The sequence below is a fragment of the Pristiophorus japonicus genome, chromosome 7 (assembly GCF_044704955.1).
Source record: "Pristiophorus japonicus isolate sPriJap1 chromosome 7, sPriJap1.hap1, whole genome shotgun sequence".
Lineage (NCBI taxonomy): Eukaryota > Metazoa > Chordata > Chondrichthyes > Pristiophoridae > Pristiophorus > Pristiophorus japonicus.
In genome coordinates, this window is record NC_091983.1 from 213,826,549 (window position 1) to 213,844,584 (window position 18,036).

At 44.3% G+C, this 18,036-nt stretch overlaps 1 protein-coding gene across 11 annotated transcripts in view; it reads left to right on the plus strand.

Moving 5' to 3' along the window:
* The first annotated feature begins 541 nt into the window (after positions 1-541).
* Positions 542-18,036, plus strand: part of LOC139267444 (sodium/calcium exchanger 1-like) — a 331,992-nt gene continuing 314,497 nt past the window's right edge. For 5 of the 11 annotated variants that reach the window (XM_070885767.1, XM_070885770.1, XM_070885773.1 and 2 more), the window contains exons 1-2: positions 13,353-13,782; positions 14,542-16,536. In XM_070885767.1, coding sequence (XP_070741868.1) covers positions 14,570-16,536 — 1,967 coding nt within the window. In that variant the 5' untranslated portion in view covers positions 13,353-13,782; positions 14,542-14,569. Of the gene's footprint in view, positions 599-13,351; positions 13,783-14,541; positions 16,537-18,036 lie in introns of those variants that run through there. The other 6 variants (XM_070885769.1, XM_070885771.1, XM_070885774.1 and 3 more) reach the window with 3 other exon arrangements.

The window sequence follows — 18,036 nt, forward strand, 5'->3', positions numbered from 1 at the left end:
ACACTATTGTTTGGTTTATTGGTGGTTGTTGCTTTCATTATACAGTCTGTGGAATAAAAGCCAGACATTAGTTTATTTCCAAATATGTAGTACTAAATTTATTGCGAAGAAATGTTTGCATGATTATACAGGAAGGTCGGTCAGCATGAACATGGTTGTTACCTAGAGTGATTTACACAGGCACAATCAAATAAATAGTTCATGGAAAAGATAATTTTAATGAAGGGCTTAGCTATCTATTTATTTAGTTAAAAAGTGCTTGTAAATATCTTTCAGGAAATATATGATCCCACAATGTGTGTAATTATTAGTGCTGGAACCAGTGTTAGCCACAAAGACGTTATCATTCACGTGTTGAATCCAGCTAAAGACTGCCAGACAATGCTGTTCAACAGCTCTAAGTTACTGTTGGGAACAGATCCATGTATGGAAGCAAAAGCACAAAACTACAGATAAGCTCAGACAGAGCTATGCAAACCATGTCCAGAGACACTTAAAGGACCAGAATCTTCCCTGATAGCTTCTCTAAATTTAACAGAAAGACATCATATGCCGTTTTTTCCATAAAGCTCCAAACAGCTGCAGGGACTCTCGCAAGGTAAGCTTTACAAATGTATGTTTTAACTCTCATTTTCAAATCGTATGTTACTGATTGACTCGACTGCAGGCTGACAGAATCAGTTGCAGGATGTTGCATAGCTTCAGCAGGAATGATTAGAACAGTAAGGCTACTTACCAAATTATTCAGAAATATAGTTAGTGAACATGGTATAAAATGATGCTTATCATCTTTAACATGTATTGAATAGTGTGTATAGTTATTAGTAAATATTAGAGTAATACTGATTGCATTGGTGTAGTTGCCCAGACGAGGTCATTACTAAAAGTGAGATTACATATCGGAAAATTGTAGAAACTGATCGAAATAGAGCTGCATTTAATTTTTACTGTGGGACAGAGAAATAGGTGTTACATATTGAACATATTAACTTTTCACATTATGGCTCACTTCCACATTTTCTAATTGTCATTTTTATCACTGAAGTTATTATCCTAATCTATTCTACTGTCCTCCATTGCAATACTGAGGGAGTGCTGCATTGGCTGACGAGACATTAAACTGAGGCCCGGCCTCAATCATTCGGGTAGATATCGCAAATCTCATATTGAAAGAAAGCAGGGAATTGTTCTGGCCAACACTTCAGCCAACAGCACCATAAACAGACGAGCTAGACTAGTCTCTGCCGTTGGTGCGATCTTATAATGAGCAAAATGGTTGTCCCGTCAGTCAGCAAATTACAGTCACTGAACTTCGAGATCATTAATACTGCAAGAAATGCTTAGGTGTTTCTGAGAAATGTAATAAGGTGCTTGTATAAATGCAAGTTTGTATTTTTGTTCCCGAAGGCATTGACCGAGGTACTTCTCAGACAACACCTTTCTGGTACAAAAGCAAAATAATCCAGATGCTGGAATCTGAAATAAAAACAGAAAATGCTGGAAATCTTAGCCGGTCAGATCATAGATGATAAAAATTAACAGCACAGAAGAAGGCCATTTCGGCCCACCGTGTCCTGGCCGGCGACCAAGAGCCTTGCAGCCTAATTCCACTTTCCAGCTCTTGGTCCCTAGCCCTGTAGGTTAAGGCATTTTAAGTGCACATACAGGGTTTTTTTTAATGTGATGAGGGTTTCTGCCTCTACCACCCTTTCAGGCAGTGAGTTCCAGACCCCTACCACCCTCTGGGTGAAGGAATTTCCCCTCGTATCCCTTTTAAAGCTACCCCCAATTACTTTAAATCTATGCCCCATGATTGTTGACCCCTCCACCAAGGAAAACAGGTCCTTCCTATCCACAATATCCAGGCACCTCATCATTTTACACACCTCAATAAGGTTTCCCCTCGGCCTTCTCTGTTCTAAAGAAAACAGACCCAGCATCTCCAATCTTTCCTCATAGCCAAAATTCTCCAGCCCTGGCAACATTCTTATAAATCTCCTCTGCAATCACATCTCTCCTGTAATGTGGTGACCGGAACTGCACATAGTACTCCAGCTGTGGCCAACCAGTGTTTTATACAGTTCAAGCATAACCTCCTAGCTCTTGTATTCCATGCCTCGACTAATAAAGGTAAGTATATAATATGCCGCCTTATCTACCTGGCCTGCGACCTTCAGGGATCTGTGGACCTGCACTCCAAGGTCCCCTTGTTCCTCTACACTTTTTAGTGTGGTACCATTTAATGTGTATTTCCTTGCCTTGTTGGACCTCCCCAAATTCATTATCTCACATTTATCTGGATTGAATTCCATTCGCCACTGTTCTGCCCACCTGACCAGTACATTGATATCTTCCTGCAGTCTGCAGTTTTCTTCTTCATTATCAACCACACAGTCTATTTTAGTGTAATCTGCAAACTTTTTAATCATACTCACAACATTCAAGTCCAAGTCATTGATGTATACCACAAAAAGCAAGGGACCCAGCACTGAGCCCTGTGGAACCCCACTGGATAGAGCCTTCCAACCACAAACACCGATCAACCATTACCCTTTGCCTCCTGCCTCTGAGCCAATTTTGGATCCAACTTGCCACTTTGTCCTGGATCCCATGGGCTTTTACTTTCATGACCAGTCTGCCTTGTGGGACCTTATCAAAAGATTTGCTAAAATCCATATACATTACATCATATGCACCTCCCTGATCGACCCTCTTGGTTACCTCCTTGAAAAATTCAATCACGTTAGTCAGACACAACCTTCCCTTAACAAATCCATGCTGACTGTCCTTGATTAATCCTTGTCTTTCCAAATGAAGATTTATCCTGTCCCTCAAGATTTTTTCCAATAATTTTCCCACCACTGAGTTTAGGCTGACTGGCCTGTAATTACTTGGTCTATCCCTTTATAAACAAATATACATTAGCAGCCCTCTGGTACCACACCTGTAGCTAGAGAGGACTGGAAAATGATGTTCAGAGCCTCTGCTATTTCCTATTTTGCTTCTCTTAATAGCCTGGAATACATTTCATCCAGGCCTGGGGATTTATCCACTTTCAAAACTGCTAAGCCCCATAATACTTCCTCTCTCACTATGCTCAGGCAGCATCTGTGGAGAGAAAAACAGAGTTGATGTTTCAGGTCTAATACCCTTCTGGTACCTTGCACAAGTGATCATGATTCATCTGTAAGCCTAGATATTGTCAGCAGACGATTCAAATTGAAATAACATTGATTTTGCCTTGAAATTGCCCAGATGAGGTAATTACCAAACGTGAGATGAAACATAGGGAAGGTGATTAGATTATTCAAGCTATATCCAAAGTCCACGAATGCACACTTCCAGCAGGAAAAGTTGCATATTGATTAGGGAACGTGAACCTTGAACAATCTTCCCTTCCCTAACCCAGGGGTGCCGCGATCACTCCAGGTAATACTGTGGATGACAATTTTATTGCTCAATCGCTTGATGTTTCACAATTGTGAAAATCAACAAAATGAAATGAAATACTGGGAAAATATATAAAAGCCATCCTGTTGAGACCATATGGTTTTGTGATAATGGAATTGAGGCTTTTAAAGGATAACTATTTTCATTCAAGTATTACTAGTCATATGCCTTGGGCTGTATTGTTGTACTGCGATGGACTGTACAATAGGTCACTTAAAGAAAAGAACAAACTCCTATTACTGTACACAATGTGTTCACAACCGTAAGAATTTTAAAATATAGCTGCCTGAAGATAAATGGATTATTTAAAACAAGTAAAAAAGCAAACTCTCAACTACAGAATCATTGGAAAAAAACAGTTAAGGGTTTGGGATGAGGCTCTGGGAGTTTACAGTAACAGAACCCTGACATTGTTATATACAGAATAATGAATTATGCAATAATCGAACCTCAGTTACAGTAACTTGAGTTCTTATAAAGTCTTGTAAACTGCTTAATAAAACTTCAATCAAACTGGTATGATGATAGAAACATAAAAAATAGTTGCAGGAGTAGGCTATTCGGCCCTTTGAGCCTGCACCACCATTCAATAAGATCATGGCTGATCCTTCACCTCAGTACCCCTTTCCCGCTTTCTCTCCATACCCTTTGATCCCTTTAGCCATAAGGACCATATCTAACTCCTTCTTGAATACATCCAATGAACTGGCATCAACAACTCTCTGCGGCAGGGAATTCCACAGGTTAACAACTCTCTGAGTGAAGATGTTTCTCTTCATCTCAGTCCTAAATGGCCTACCGCTTATTCTAAGACTGTGTCCCCTGGTTCTGGACTTCCCCAACATCGGGAACATTCTTCACACATCTAACCTGTCCCGTCCCATCAGAATCTTATACATTTCTATGAGATCCCCTCACATCCTTCTAAACTCCAGTGTATAAAGGCCCAGTTGATCCAGTCTCTCCTCATATGTCAGTCCAGCCTGGAATCAGTCTGGTGAACCTTTGCTGCACTCCCTCAATAGCAAGAATGTCCTTCCTCAGATTAGGAGACCAAAACTGAACACAATATTCCAGGTGAGGCCTCACCAAGGCCCTGTACAATTGCAGTAAGACCTCCCTGCTCCAATACTCAAATCCCCTAGCTATGAAGGCCAACATGCCATTTGCCTTCTTCACCGCCTGCTGTACCTGCATGTCAACTTTCAATGACTGATGAACCATGACACCAAGGTCTCTTTGCACCTCCCCTTTTCATAATCTGACGCCATTCACATAATATTCTGCCTTTGTGTTTTTGCCACCAAAGTGGATAACCTCACATTTATCCACATTATACTGCATCTGACATGCATTTGCCCACTCACCTAACCTGTCCAAGTCAACCTGCAGCCTCTTAGCATCCTCCTCACAGCTCACACCGCCACTCAGTTTAGTGTCATCTGCAAACTTGGAGATATTACACTCAATTTCTTCATCCAAATCATTGATGTATATTGTAAAGAGCTGGGGTCCCAGCACTGAGCCCTGCGGCACTCCACTAGTCACTGCCTCCCATTCTGAAAAGGATCCATTTATCCCGACTCTCTGCTTCCTGTCTGCCGACCAATTCTCTATCCATGCGAGTACATTACCCCCATTACCATGTGCTTTGATTTTGTGGGACCTTGTCAAAGGCCTTTTGAAAGTCCAAATACACCACATCCACTGGTTCTCCCTTGTCCACTCTACTAGTTACATCCTCAAAAAATTCCAGAAGATTTGTCAAGCATGATTTCCCTTTCATAAATCCATGCTGACTTGGACCGATCCTGTCACTGCTTTCCAAATGCGCTGCTATTTCATCCTTAATAATTGATTCCAACATTTTCCCCACTACTGATGTCAGGCTAACCGGTCTATAATTACCCGTTTTCTCTCTCCCTCCTTTTTAAAAAAGTGGTGTTACATTAGCTACCCTCCAGTCCATAGGAACTGATCCAGAGTTAATAGACTGTTGGAAAATGATCACCAATGCATCCACTATGGGCCACTTCCTTAAGTACTCTGGGATGCAAATAATCAGGCCCCGGGCATTTATCGGCTTTCAATCCCATCAATTTCCCCAACACAATTTCCCGCCTAATTAGGATATCCTTCAATTCCTCCTTCTCACTAGACCCTCGGTCCCATAGTACATCCAGAAGGTTATTTGTGTCTTCCTTCGTGAAGACAGAACCAAAATATTTGTTCAATTGGTCTGCCATTTCTTTGTTCTCCATTATAAATTCACCGAGTCAGACTGCAAGGGACCTACGTTTGTCTTCACTACTCTTTTTCTCTTCACATATCTATAGATATAGTTTGCAATCTTCAAACCTTTAAACTGAATGTAACAATTTAGTCATCTTCCTGTCTGTCGTAAAAATAAAAAAGGGAAGGTGGATCAACCGTGGCTATCAAGGGAAATCAGGGATAGTATTAAAGCCAAGGAAGTGGCATACAAATTGGCCAGAAATAGCAGTGACCCTGGAGACTGGGAGAAATTTAGAACTCAGCAGAGGAGGACAAAGGGTTTGATTAGGGCAGGGAAAATGGAGTACGAGAAGAAGCTTGCAGGGAACATTAAGACGGATTGCAAAAGTTTCTATAGATATGTAAAGAGAAAAAGGTTAGTAAAGACAAACGTAGGTCCCCTGCAGTCAGAATCAGGGGAAGTCATAACGGGGAACAAAGAAATGGCGGACCAATTGAACAAGTACTTTGGTTCGGTATTCACTAAGGAGGACACTAACAACCTTCCGGATATAAAAGGGGTCAGAGGGCCTAGTAAGGAGGAGGAACTGAGGGAAATCCTTATTAGTCGGGTAATTGTGTTGGGGAAATTAATGGGATTGAAGGCCGATAAATCCCCAGGGCCTGATGGACTGCATCCCAGAGTACTTAAGGAGGTGGCCTTGGAAATAGCGGATGCATTGACAGTCATTTTCCAACATTCCATAGACTCTGGATCAGTTCCTATGGAGTGGAGGGTAGCCAATGTAACCCCACTTTTTAAAAAATGAGGGAGAGAAAACAGGGAATTATAGACCGGTAAGCCTGACATCGGTAGTGGGTAAGATGATGGAATCAATTATTAAGGATGTCATAGCAGCGCATTTGGAAAGAGGTGACATGATAGGTCCAAGTCAACATGGATTTGTGAAAGGGAAATCATGCTTAACAAATCTTCTAGAATTTTTTGAGGATGTTTCCAGTAGAGTGGACAAGGGAGAACCAGTTGATGTGGTATATTTGGACTTTCAGAAGGCTTTCGACAAGGTCCCACACAAAAGATTAATGTGCAAAGTTAAAGCACATGGGATTGGGGGGTAGTGTGCTGACATGGATTGAGAACTGTTGTCAGACAGGAAACAAAGAGTAGGAATAAATGGGTACTTTTCAGAATGGCAGGCGGTGACTAGTGGAGTACCGCAAGGTTCTGTGCTGGGGCCCCAGCTGTTTACACTGTACATTAATGATTTAGACGAGGGGATTAAATGTAGTATCTCCAAATTTGCAGATGACACTAAGTTAGGTGGCAGTGTGAGCTGCGAGGAGGATGCTATGAGGCTGCAGAGCGACTTGGATAGGTTAGGTGAGTGGGCAAATGCATGGCAGATGAAGTATAATGTGGATAAATGTGAGGTTATCCACTTTCGTGGTAAAAACAGAAAGACAGACTATTATCTGAATGGTGACAGATTAGGAAAAGGGGAGGTGCAACGAGACCTGGGTGTCATGGTACATCAGTCATTGAAGCTTGGCATGCAGGTACAGCAGTCGGTTAAGAAAGCAAATGACATGTTGTCCTTCACAGCGAGGGAATTTGAGTACAGGGGCAGGGAGGTGTTGCTACAGTTGTACAGGGCATTGGTGAGGCCACATCTGGAATATTGTGTACAGTTTTGGTCTCCTAACCTGAGGAAGGACATTCTTGCTATTGAGGGAGTGCAGCGAAGGTTCACCAGATTGATTCCCGGGATGGCGGGACTGACCTATCAAGAAAGACTGGATCAACTGGGCTTGTATTCACTGGAGTTCAGAAGAATGAGAGGGGACCTCATAGAAACGTTTAAAATTCTGATGGGTTTCGACAGGTTAGATGCAGAAAGAATGTTCCCAATGTTGGGGAAGTCCAGAACCAGGGGTCACAGTCTAAGGATAAGGGGGAAGCCATTTTGGACCGAGATGAGGAGGAACTTCTTCACCCAGAGAGTGGTGAACCTGTGGAGAAAGTTGTTGAGGCCAATTCACTAAATATATTCAAAAAAGAGTTAGATGTAGTCCTAACTACTAAGGGGATCAAGGGGTATGGTGAGAAAGCAGGAATGGGGTACTGAAGTTGCATGTTTAGCCATGAACTCATTAAATGGCGGTGCAGGCTAGAAGGGCCGAATGGCCTACTCCTGCACCTATTTTCTATGTTTTTAAAGTAATGTCTGAGTTTCGGCAGGAAGGATTCTATACCAGTCAAACAAAATCTGTACAAGCAAGCCGAATAGCGTTTATATTTTATAAACGAAAGTTTCAAAAGGTTTTTATTTTCTAATTATACACCTTTTAATTGTTACACCTTTTAAAGTTCACAGGCATGTTCGTACTGATATAATGTGCCATCTATCTATCCATGAGTTCAAAGTTGTAGTAATTCACAGGTCTGCCAGGGGGCATAGCATTCAGCCATTTCCCTCCATGTCATCGCCGTGTAGCTGCATCAATCCCGTGGCAGAATTTGAAATTATCAGGTGTTTGTTGTGTTGCAGCTTTTGATGCTTTCGAGAAATGCCCACTAAATACGCAGCTGTAAACAGGAAGAGCACTACTGCCTTGATTTGCGATGATATTAAGATGACATGAGATTAGTGATTTTAGTAGGAATTTAGGACGAGTTGATTAACCGTGAAGTCCAGTTTGTATGTCACATTTTTACATATTGACTACAGAAAGTTCAGAAGTACTGTATTCCCAAAATAAGCACTCGACGAATAATTAAACATTTAAGGAAAACATTACAAGGCAATTTAAATCTGTATCGGATACATTGTAAAATACCATGCGATTGGGTCCGTTGGCGTGTTTATTGCTTTCACTGGACTACCTTCAAAGGTTGACATACGAATCCATAATTATTATAACAGAAATTAATGCACAATCAAGCCAGCAAAGAGAACGCCTCTTAAGGCTGGCTAACAGTTTGCATGCACAATCAGACCTCCTTTCTATAACAGTGAGAATGATCTTTAGAAGCATTTTTACTTGGAAAGAACTCTCATTTATATAGCGCCTTTCACGACCTGAGGATGTCCCAAAGGATTTTACAGCCAATAAAATAATTTTGCAGTGTAGTCACTGTTGTAATACAGGAAACTCAGCAATCAGTATGCTTACAGCAAGCTCCCACAAACAGGAATTGTATAAATGACCAGATTTAATGTTTTAGGTGTTGGTCAGGGCACCAGGAGAAAGTTCCTACTCTTGGGATAGTTTACGTCCACCTGAGTGAGCAGAGCCTTGGTCTCCTTCAAAAGATAGCACGACCAAGAGTGCAGCACCCTCTCAGTCCTGCACTGGAACGTCAGCCGAGATTATCAAATGTTTGGAGTGGGGCTTGACCCCACAACCTTCAGGCTCAGAGGGGAGAATGCTACTACTGAGCCATAGCTGACACTTTGAACAAAAGAATAACCTTCTCTACACTTTACTACCACTTGCATAGTAGAGTCTATTTTTGTTCAAAGCACTATCCATTTCAAAGAAAATAATGCAGACGAGATTGTTTTTAACAGTTGCTTAAATTGAGTGCAGTTTTACTGGAATCAGGCACCTTTTGGGTGGGCTCTTTGTCCAGCCCGAAGACACCTTCTCCCCATTCCCGTTTTCCATGGGGCTACTCGGAATACTCCTATAATTTAATGTTCAGACTGGGATTGAACAGTACTTCTTGGCGATGTAATGAGAGCGGTCTAGCAGGGAAGGAGACCCAACTTAATGGCCTATATGCAGGTAAGGATATTCAAATAATAGTTTTAGACAAAAAATGTCAAAGAAAATACTTGCGAGCCTATTCATCTTTTCTAAAAAGAGTTGAGTGCTTTAAACCCTGTTTTCTGTTAGCCTTTCAATGAACAGAGTATCAATGTTGGCAACGTTGAGAGAAATGATGCAAACATCTTCCCTCTAATGTTACAACAGTGCCATGCACACCAGTCACTGTACAACCCCAGTATGTGGATTTTAAATTATACAAGATTTGTGGCTGTAATTAGCTCAGAAAATATTGCAGTCTGTATTATTGCAAGTTAAAATTTCATTGCAATTTGGTTACATATTTTCTAAATATACCTGCGTGGCGCCGAGAAACAAGACACTTCTGGTTTTCAGCCCTTTGGTTTTTAGCCCTTTTACCTGGTATTGAACACTAAACTGGTTTTCATCTTAAAGGTATGGTCACTAAAAAAATGGAAAGGTAACATATCTCTCAATGTGGCCAAAACTGGCTGATGATTCAGTCCAAGTAGGATTAAATGAGAAAGCTGCAGTCAGTCTTTAGCTGTGCGCCAAACGCAGTTACCAGCGCCAGACCAACAAGAAACTTAGGGCTACGACACTGAATAAACTTCAAAAGCAACCAGGCGTAACAAAAATACGAAAACTCATTGTTGAAACTCAAATGTTTCAACGAACATGGTTTAAAGAAGAGAGGACAGACTGTCCCTAACTACAAATAAAGTATTCTTGGGCATTCGTAGCTTCTCGGATGACAAGAATAACGGAAGTGCCTTCCAAAATATTACTGTTACATCATCATTTGATTAAAATTTAAAGAGATTGCTTAAAATGCAGCCGCTTGACTTGCTTCTCACTATTGTCTACTGACTCAGTAGAAAGGCATATCATCTTAACCAAAGTGATATCAGATAGAAATAGAACAGACAACTGCTTTGTCGCAATGGAAACTGGTATGTGTATTCTGAGATACAATACCCATGAACCATTAAGTGTTGGTTAGTGACTTAGAACAAACAAACTACAACTACCGGCAATAGGTACCATCTTTGATCTCGGTGTGGTTTTAAGACATTAAAACTTACTCTAACTTTTTAAATTTTCAGCATACTTAGTTTTGGGCCCCGACAACCTCCTGGCTGTCATGCTAGAGACTTGTGCTCCAGATCGAGCCGTGCTTCTGGCCAAGTTGTTCCAGTACAGCTACAACACTGGCATCCACCCGACAAAGTAGAAAATTGCCCTGTTATGTCATGTCCCCAAAAATCAGGACAAATCCAATCCAGCCAATTACCGCCCCATCAGTCTACTCACAATCATCATAAAGGTGATGGAACATGTCATCGACAGTGCTAACAAGTGGCACTTACTCACTGATTTTTAGTTTGGGTTCCGCCAGGACCACTCGGCTCCAGAACTCATTACAACCTTGATTCAAACATGGACAAAAGAGCTGAATTCCAGGGTTGAGGTGAGAGTGACTGCCCTCGACATCAAGGCAACATTTGACCAAGTGTGGCATCAAAGAGCCCTAGTAAATTTGAAGTCAATGAGAATAGGGGGGGAAACGCTCCATTGACTGGGAGCCATACCTACCACAAAGGAAGATGGTTATGTTTGTTGGAGGCCAATCATCTGAGCCCCAGGACATGGCTGCAGAAGTTCCTCAAAGCAGTGTCCTAGGCCCACCCATCTTCAGTTGCTTCATCAATGACTTTCACTCCTTCATAAGGTCAGAAGTAGAGATGTTTGCTAATGATTGCAGTGTTCAGTTCCATTCGCAACTCCTGATATTGAAGCAATCCGTGCCCGCATGCAGCAAGACCTGGACGACATTCATGCTTGGGCTGAAGTAAAATTCACGCCACACAAATGCCAGGCAATGATTATCTCCCATGAGAGTCCAATCACTTACTGCCTTTTGACATTCAATGGCATTACCATCGCTGAATCCCCCACCATCAACAACCTGGGAGGGTCACCATTGACAAGAAACTTAACTGGACCAGCCACACACATGCACCGCTTCTGACCTCTTGAAGACAGTATTTTTCAGCGATTGACTCCCGTCCTGTCTCTTCAACTACATGTACAAGTCTGGGAGGGCGCTGAGCACCTCGAGTCTCTTCGCTGAGAGCATGCAGAAATCAAGCGCAGGCAGTAGAAAGAGTGTGCGGCAAACCTGTCCCACCCACCCTTTCCCTCAACTATCTGTACCACCTGTGACAGGGACTGTGGTTCTCATATGTGGCCATCGAAGGACTCATTCTAAGAGTGGAAGCAAGTCTTCCTCGATTCCGAGGGACTGCCTATGATGATGATGATGACCAGTCAGGATTGTGATGGAATAAATTTCATTTGCCTGGATAAGTGCAGCTCCAACAACAAGCTCAACACCATCCAGGACAAAGCAGCCTGCTTAATTGGGACCCCATCCATCACCTTAAACATTCACTCCCTCCACCACCAGCTCACCATGTACCATCTGCAAGATGCACTGCAGCAATTCGCCAAGGCTTCTTCGACAGCACATCCCAAATCCGCGACCTCTACTCTACTGCCTAGAAAGACAAGGGCAGCAGACGCATGGAAACACCATCGCCTCCCTCCAAGTTATTTCTCGCGTAGCAATGACAAACCTACCAGTTGCTTTGATTGGATATTTGAATTGTACATAGCTTAACTACTCATACACAGATGAAATAATCTTAATATATCAATGCTATTTTGAAACATTCTGCGTTTTGACTTTACTCGAATGATTCTAATAAATGAAAAAGCGTGCAGTTTGAAGTTTGCTTCTATCAGAGAGCAATTTGCTGGTCCCGAACTGTTATTCTCCGGCTATTAAATGTCAAGAGCAGGAACAATGATTGCATATATTGTGTAAAGCTGCTATAGTACAGAAATCAGCTCTCCCTTGATGTACTACAGTGCTTCTTTCATCAATTGGGCCAGCCTTATTATTGTGTTTTCCTTCAATTTGTAAAAACACAAGAACTCTAAGGCTTATGGTATTAATTAATATCCCTTGCAGTATTTGGAAATATGCTTCAAGGGCAAACAAAAACGAAATGCCTCTGTAGTTTAGTATGACCGCTACAGCAAGTACAATTTAGTTATTGGCCTGTGCAGAGAAATTAAAGTAATGCAGACCAGGATACAATACTGGCAATACGTTATTGATTGGTACTGCATTTGTTGTAACTATGCATTACTGGATTCAAGAGTCCCAGTCATAAAGTCCTTCAGCAAATGTGTACAAGGTTACAAAACAGAGTAGGAAGCGTGCCCGTATGCATGTCTGTTGCACCTGATATTTGAGACTTAACCGAAGTATATTTCATTATGTATACCTACCATCCATGTGTGTCTAATGCACGCAGACACTACAAGCCAAGATGGAATTAAATAGCAGAAATAATTTTTCAATCCATACATCACAACTGTGGAGATGCAAATTTGAGGCAGTTTAATTTCGAAATTAGTAATATTTTATTACCGCCTGTCAGCGTAAGATTGCGCGTGGGAGACGGTTACTTCAGTGTTTTGTAGCCTGGCGTATCTTACTAATACAAAAAAAAGCAATAAAAACAGCAGACCCAGAACATTACTCTAGGTTTCTCAAATTATTCGGTAGCTATCATCATTGTGCAATTCTGTACGAAAAGCACTGTATGCCTATTCATTGCATTAATCATATGCTTGCCGGCTTTCTGAAGGACACGGAAGGTTCTGTTTAAAAAGGTTTCATTGCTAAAGCATTTCCCTTTTTCGATTCCACTTCCCTAGCTCACTAGAGAGCGTTCCTCTTTAAGACGGCCAGCAGAATGATCAATGAAGTAGGTGGATCGCACGGAGATAAGAGTACTGGCAAGAAGCCCATGATGCACTGCAAGCCTGGGCTTTCTCACGATCAGAAATCGGAAAATAGTAATTGCCTTAGACATCCGTAGTGCTTGGGTTGCACAGTACTCAGACGCTAGGTGACCACACTGGTTATATTACGCGGAAATGCTCTACGCATAATAATGAAAACATAATGCGGAGAAACTTTGACCATTCCACGTCTGCTAGGCTTGATCTCGGCTTCGTAGTTTCTTCAATAACCATCAATATTGTGTCGGGTATGAGACCGTACAGTATACTCTATGGCTGTGAATAAGAGCGAATTCTAGCGGATTTCATTATAGCTCGCTTCCCTAAACACTATCATGGTAAAAACGTTCCGCTCCTGATTTGCAAGAAAGGCGAAGGCAAAGGTTGGCGGACATCAGATCCAAGAATCTCTGGAATATAACGCTGGTATGTTCGATTTGGTTTGTATAAAATATAGCGGATTTTTATGGAAAGTGGAGCTTTTGTTTTTCTTTCAAATCGTTACGTTCTAACCATTGAATGTTCACTGCACAGCAAATATAAAATCGACAGTTGTCTGTGGCTGGAGTTAAACCATTCACTTTCTGGCAATTCTTTTAAAATAGAAAACGGATGCATGCATGGAAAATATTGCCACGCCGAAGTGTGTTTAAAATATAGTAACGCGGAAAGACACGGCTTTGTAGAGTGAAACAAAAGTGACATGGAAAATTAAATGAACTAATTGATTAGCGTAGAAAGGGAACCCCGGCACATTTATAGTTGTTGTTGTTGTAACATATTGAAACTGACGTATGTGACTTTAGTCATATTTTAGCAATTGCCTGGTGACACTAATGTAGTGTGGACTAATGAATGCGATGGGTTGAGTTTTATTCTTTCTCTTGGTATATGGTTTATGAGACAGAGTGAACCTGCATTATTAGGCAAGCTTAATTGAAAACATTCCGAAAATACAAGGGAGATTTTATATTATGCTACACTGTAATGTAACACTCTGATACTGCGATAATAGCATCATCAGGTAAGCTTAACCTTACTGCCTGCCTATCTCTACCATTCCATGTTTTTTAAAATCAGAAACATCCCATTCACTTGGGATGACGAAAGGAAGGTCTTCTAACATTGGCTCTTGCTGCATGAATCGCAGAAATTCACTGATTTTTTTTTTGTATTTTTTTTTAGACTGAGTGGATACCTATCAATTGTCAACATGATGAGGTCGTGGAAAACGGCGCCTTGTTCCTATATAATGAATGTTGGGTTTACGCTAGCAATGCTCCTAACTTGTATTCAACAAGTAAAAACGGCAGAAAAGGTGTCCAACGCCGATTCCAACACATCCGCCGAGAACTGCGTGGGTTCTTACAAGTGCAACGAGGGCGTGATCCTGCCCGTCTGGTACCCCCAAGACCCGTCGGTCGGCGACAAGGTGGCGCGGGCCATCGTCTACTTCGTGGCCATGATCTACATGTTCTTGGGCGTTTCCATTATCGCCGACCGCTTCATGTCTTCCATCGAGGTGATCACCTCGCAGGAGCGGGAGATCACGGTGAAGAAGCCCAACGGCGAGACCACTACCACCACCGTGCGCCTGTGGAACGAGACGGTGTCCAACCTGACCCTCATGGCGCTGGGCTCGTCGGCGCCCGAGATCCTGCTGTCGCTCATCGAGGTGTGCGGCCACGGCTTCCACGCCGGCGAGCTGGGGCCCAGCACCATCGTGGGCAGCGCCGCCTTCAACACCTTCGTGATCATCGCCATCTGCGTGTACGTGGTGCCCGACGGCGAGATCCGCCGCATCAAGCACCTGCGGGTCTTCTTCGTCACCGCCGCCTGGAGCATCTTCGCCTACGCCTGGCTCTACCTGATCCTGGCCGTCATCTCGCCGGGCGTGGTGGAGCTGTGGGAGAGCCTGCTCACCTTCATCTTCTTCCCGGTCTGCGTGGTCTTCGCCTGGGTGGCCGACCGCCGCCTGCTCTTCTACAAGTACATGTACAAGAAGTACCGCGCCGGCCGCCACCGCACCATGATCGTCGAGACCGAGGCCGAGCGGCCCGACTCCAAGGCCGACATCGAGATGGACGGCAAGATGCTCAACTCGCACGACGCCTCGTCGGCGGCGGCGCTCCAGGAGGCCGGGGCCGAGACGCCGGACGGCGGCTGCCCCACCGTGGTGACGGTGTGCGCCGGCAAGGACCAGGAGGAGGAGTCGCGGCGGGAGATGGCGCGCATCCTGAAGGAGCTGAAGCAGAAGCACCCGGACAAGGAGACGGAGCAGCTGATCGAGCTGGCCAACTACCAGGTGCTGAGCCACCAGACCAAGAGCCGCGCCTTCTACCGCATCCAGGCCACCCGCCTGATGATCGGCGCCGGCAACATCCTCAAGCGCCACGCCGCCGACCAGGCCCGCAAGGCCGTCTCCATGCAAGAGGTGCGGCCCGAGGTGGACGAGGGCCCGGTCAGCCGCATCTACTTCGAGCCGGGCAGCTACCAGTGCCTGGAGAACTGCGGCTCGGTGGCGCTGACCGTGGTGCGGCGGGGCGGCGACCTCACCAACACCGTCACCGTCGACTTCCGCACCGAGGACGGCACGGCCAACGCCGGCTCCGACTACGAGTTCACCGAGGGCAGCCTGGTCTTCAAGCCGGGCGAGACGCAGAAGGAGATCCGGGTGGGGATCATCGACGACGACATCTTCGAGGAGGATGAAAACTTCTGCGTGCACCTCAGCAACCTGCGCATGGGCGCCGGCCCGCCGGCCGACCCCGCCGCGCCTGCGCCGGCCGCGGCGGCGCACGCGCAGTCGCCCCAGGCCGCCGTCGGAGGAGCGCGAGGCTGCGAGGCCAACGACGCAGCCTCGGTCTCGAGCGCTCCCGCACCAACCGCCGCCGCCAATCACGTGGCCGACAACAACGCCGAGCTCGTCTGTCTCTTTGCTCCCAGCACGGCCAACGTCACCATCTTCGACGACGACCACGCGGGCATCTTCACCTTCGAGGAGAAGCTGATGCACGTGAGCGAGAGCGTGGGCGCCATGGAGGTGAAGGTGCTGAGGGCGTCGGGCGCACGCGGCGCCGTGATCGTGCCCTTCCGGACCGTCGAGGGCAGCGCGCGGGGAGGCGGCGAGGACTTCGAGGACACGTCGGGCGAGCTGGAGTTTGACAACGACGAGATTGTGTAAGTGGCACCCTGGGGGGCGAGGGCGGGGGACCGGGATGGTTACCTTTTTCCTCTTACCCTGTTTTCCTTTTCCTCCTCTGCTGTTCCCCCTCCCCTTTTACATTTGGTGTTAGCGGTCCGTCAGTGATGCCATATATTGGGTTGAGGGACCAGGGGTGGTTGTGCGGGCGATTTATGCTGGTGATGCATAAAGTTCAAACAATTAACTGTCTTTTCCACCTGCCCCACAAAAAAAAAGACACTGTACATTTGCTGTACCCTCCTCCCCTGTTCAAAGAGTACTGGAAATTGTCAGCTGCTGGTGCTTTCCGTTACTCATTATCAGGTGGCACAATCTTAACATTAGAGCTAAGCTGTTCAGGGTTGATATCAGGAAGCACTTGTTCACACAAAGCATAGTGTAAGTCTGGAAATTGCTTCCCAAAATGTTGTTGAGGCTAGGGGGTCAGTTGAACATTTCAAAACCTGAAATTGATAGATTTTTGTTAGGCAAGGGTATTAAGAGTTACTGAAACATGGCGGGAAAATGGAGTTAAGATACAGATCAACCATGATCTAACTGAAGGGTGGAACAGTCTTGAGGGGCTGAATGGCCTACTCCTGTTCATATGTTCCTAGTCACACATTGTAGGCTGAAGGTTTTACAAAGAAGGGGAAAATATTAAAGTTATTGAAGTTTTGCTGAGTCTCTGAATTGTGTTTTGTGTGAGGATTATGCTCCTCTGTTCTGATTTGATTGATACATTCACAGCATTTTACTAATGCAGCCTAAAGTAGTTGGCCAACATCTGAGCAGTGTTTTTAAGCTTGACCTGATATTTGTCTGCATTTTGGGGAGGGGAAGCAGAAGCAGTAATGCTATAAAAATCGGGGTATAGAACTTATTATCCTGTTTTTGCTGCTCATTCACCTGGTGGCATTTCCTTTGCGGCTTGGACACAGGCGGCAGCCTCATTAAAGTATGCAAAGCAGCATCCTGTGGCATCAAAAAGATCCTGATGCCATTCTCATTTACTTTTATGTGGTGAACATTCAGTGCTGGACCCAGCCAGTAATGGTCAGAATAGGCATTTCTAGCAATATTTAAAGGGGCATTGCCCTGAAAATAAATCATTGGTTTCCATTTGGAGAGTTGAAGGTTTGCAGAGACTGTTTTGAGTTTTTAAGTTTGCTTTTTTCACCATTTCATTCTCTTAGCACAGAGAGGGGCTTGAACTACTGGAAAATTGGGGTGGTATTGGCCAACTCTTACTGGTTGCAGGAAAAAGAGGAACCAGAGCAGTAGCAGCAACAGATGCAGCAGCTTCTGAGTAGTCTTTTTGGCCCGGCAAGGAGTCCAGGAAGGAGGATGGCTGCTTGCAGGACGCTTATCCTGCTCATGTGATCTACAGACCTCGACTGAGAAACCTGAAGCTTAGTGAGGTGCAGTGCAGGAGGTTAATGTACTTCTCATGACAGACCATTGCAAAATCTGTAGAATACAACTCACCTGTAGCC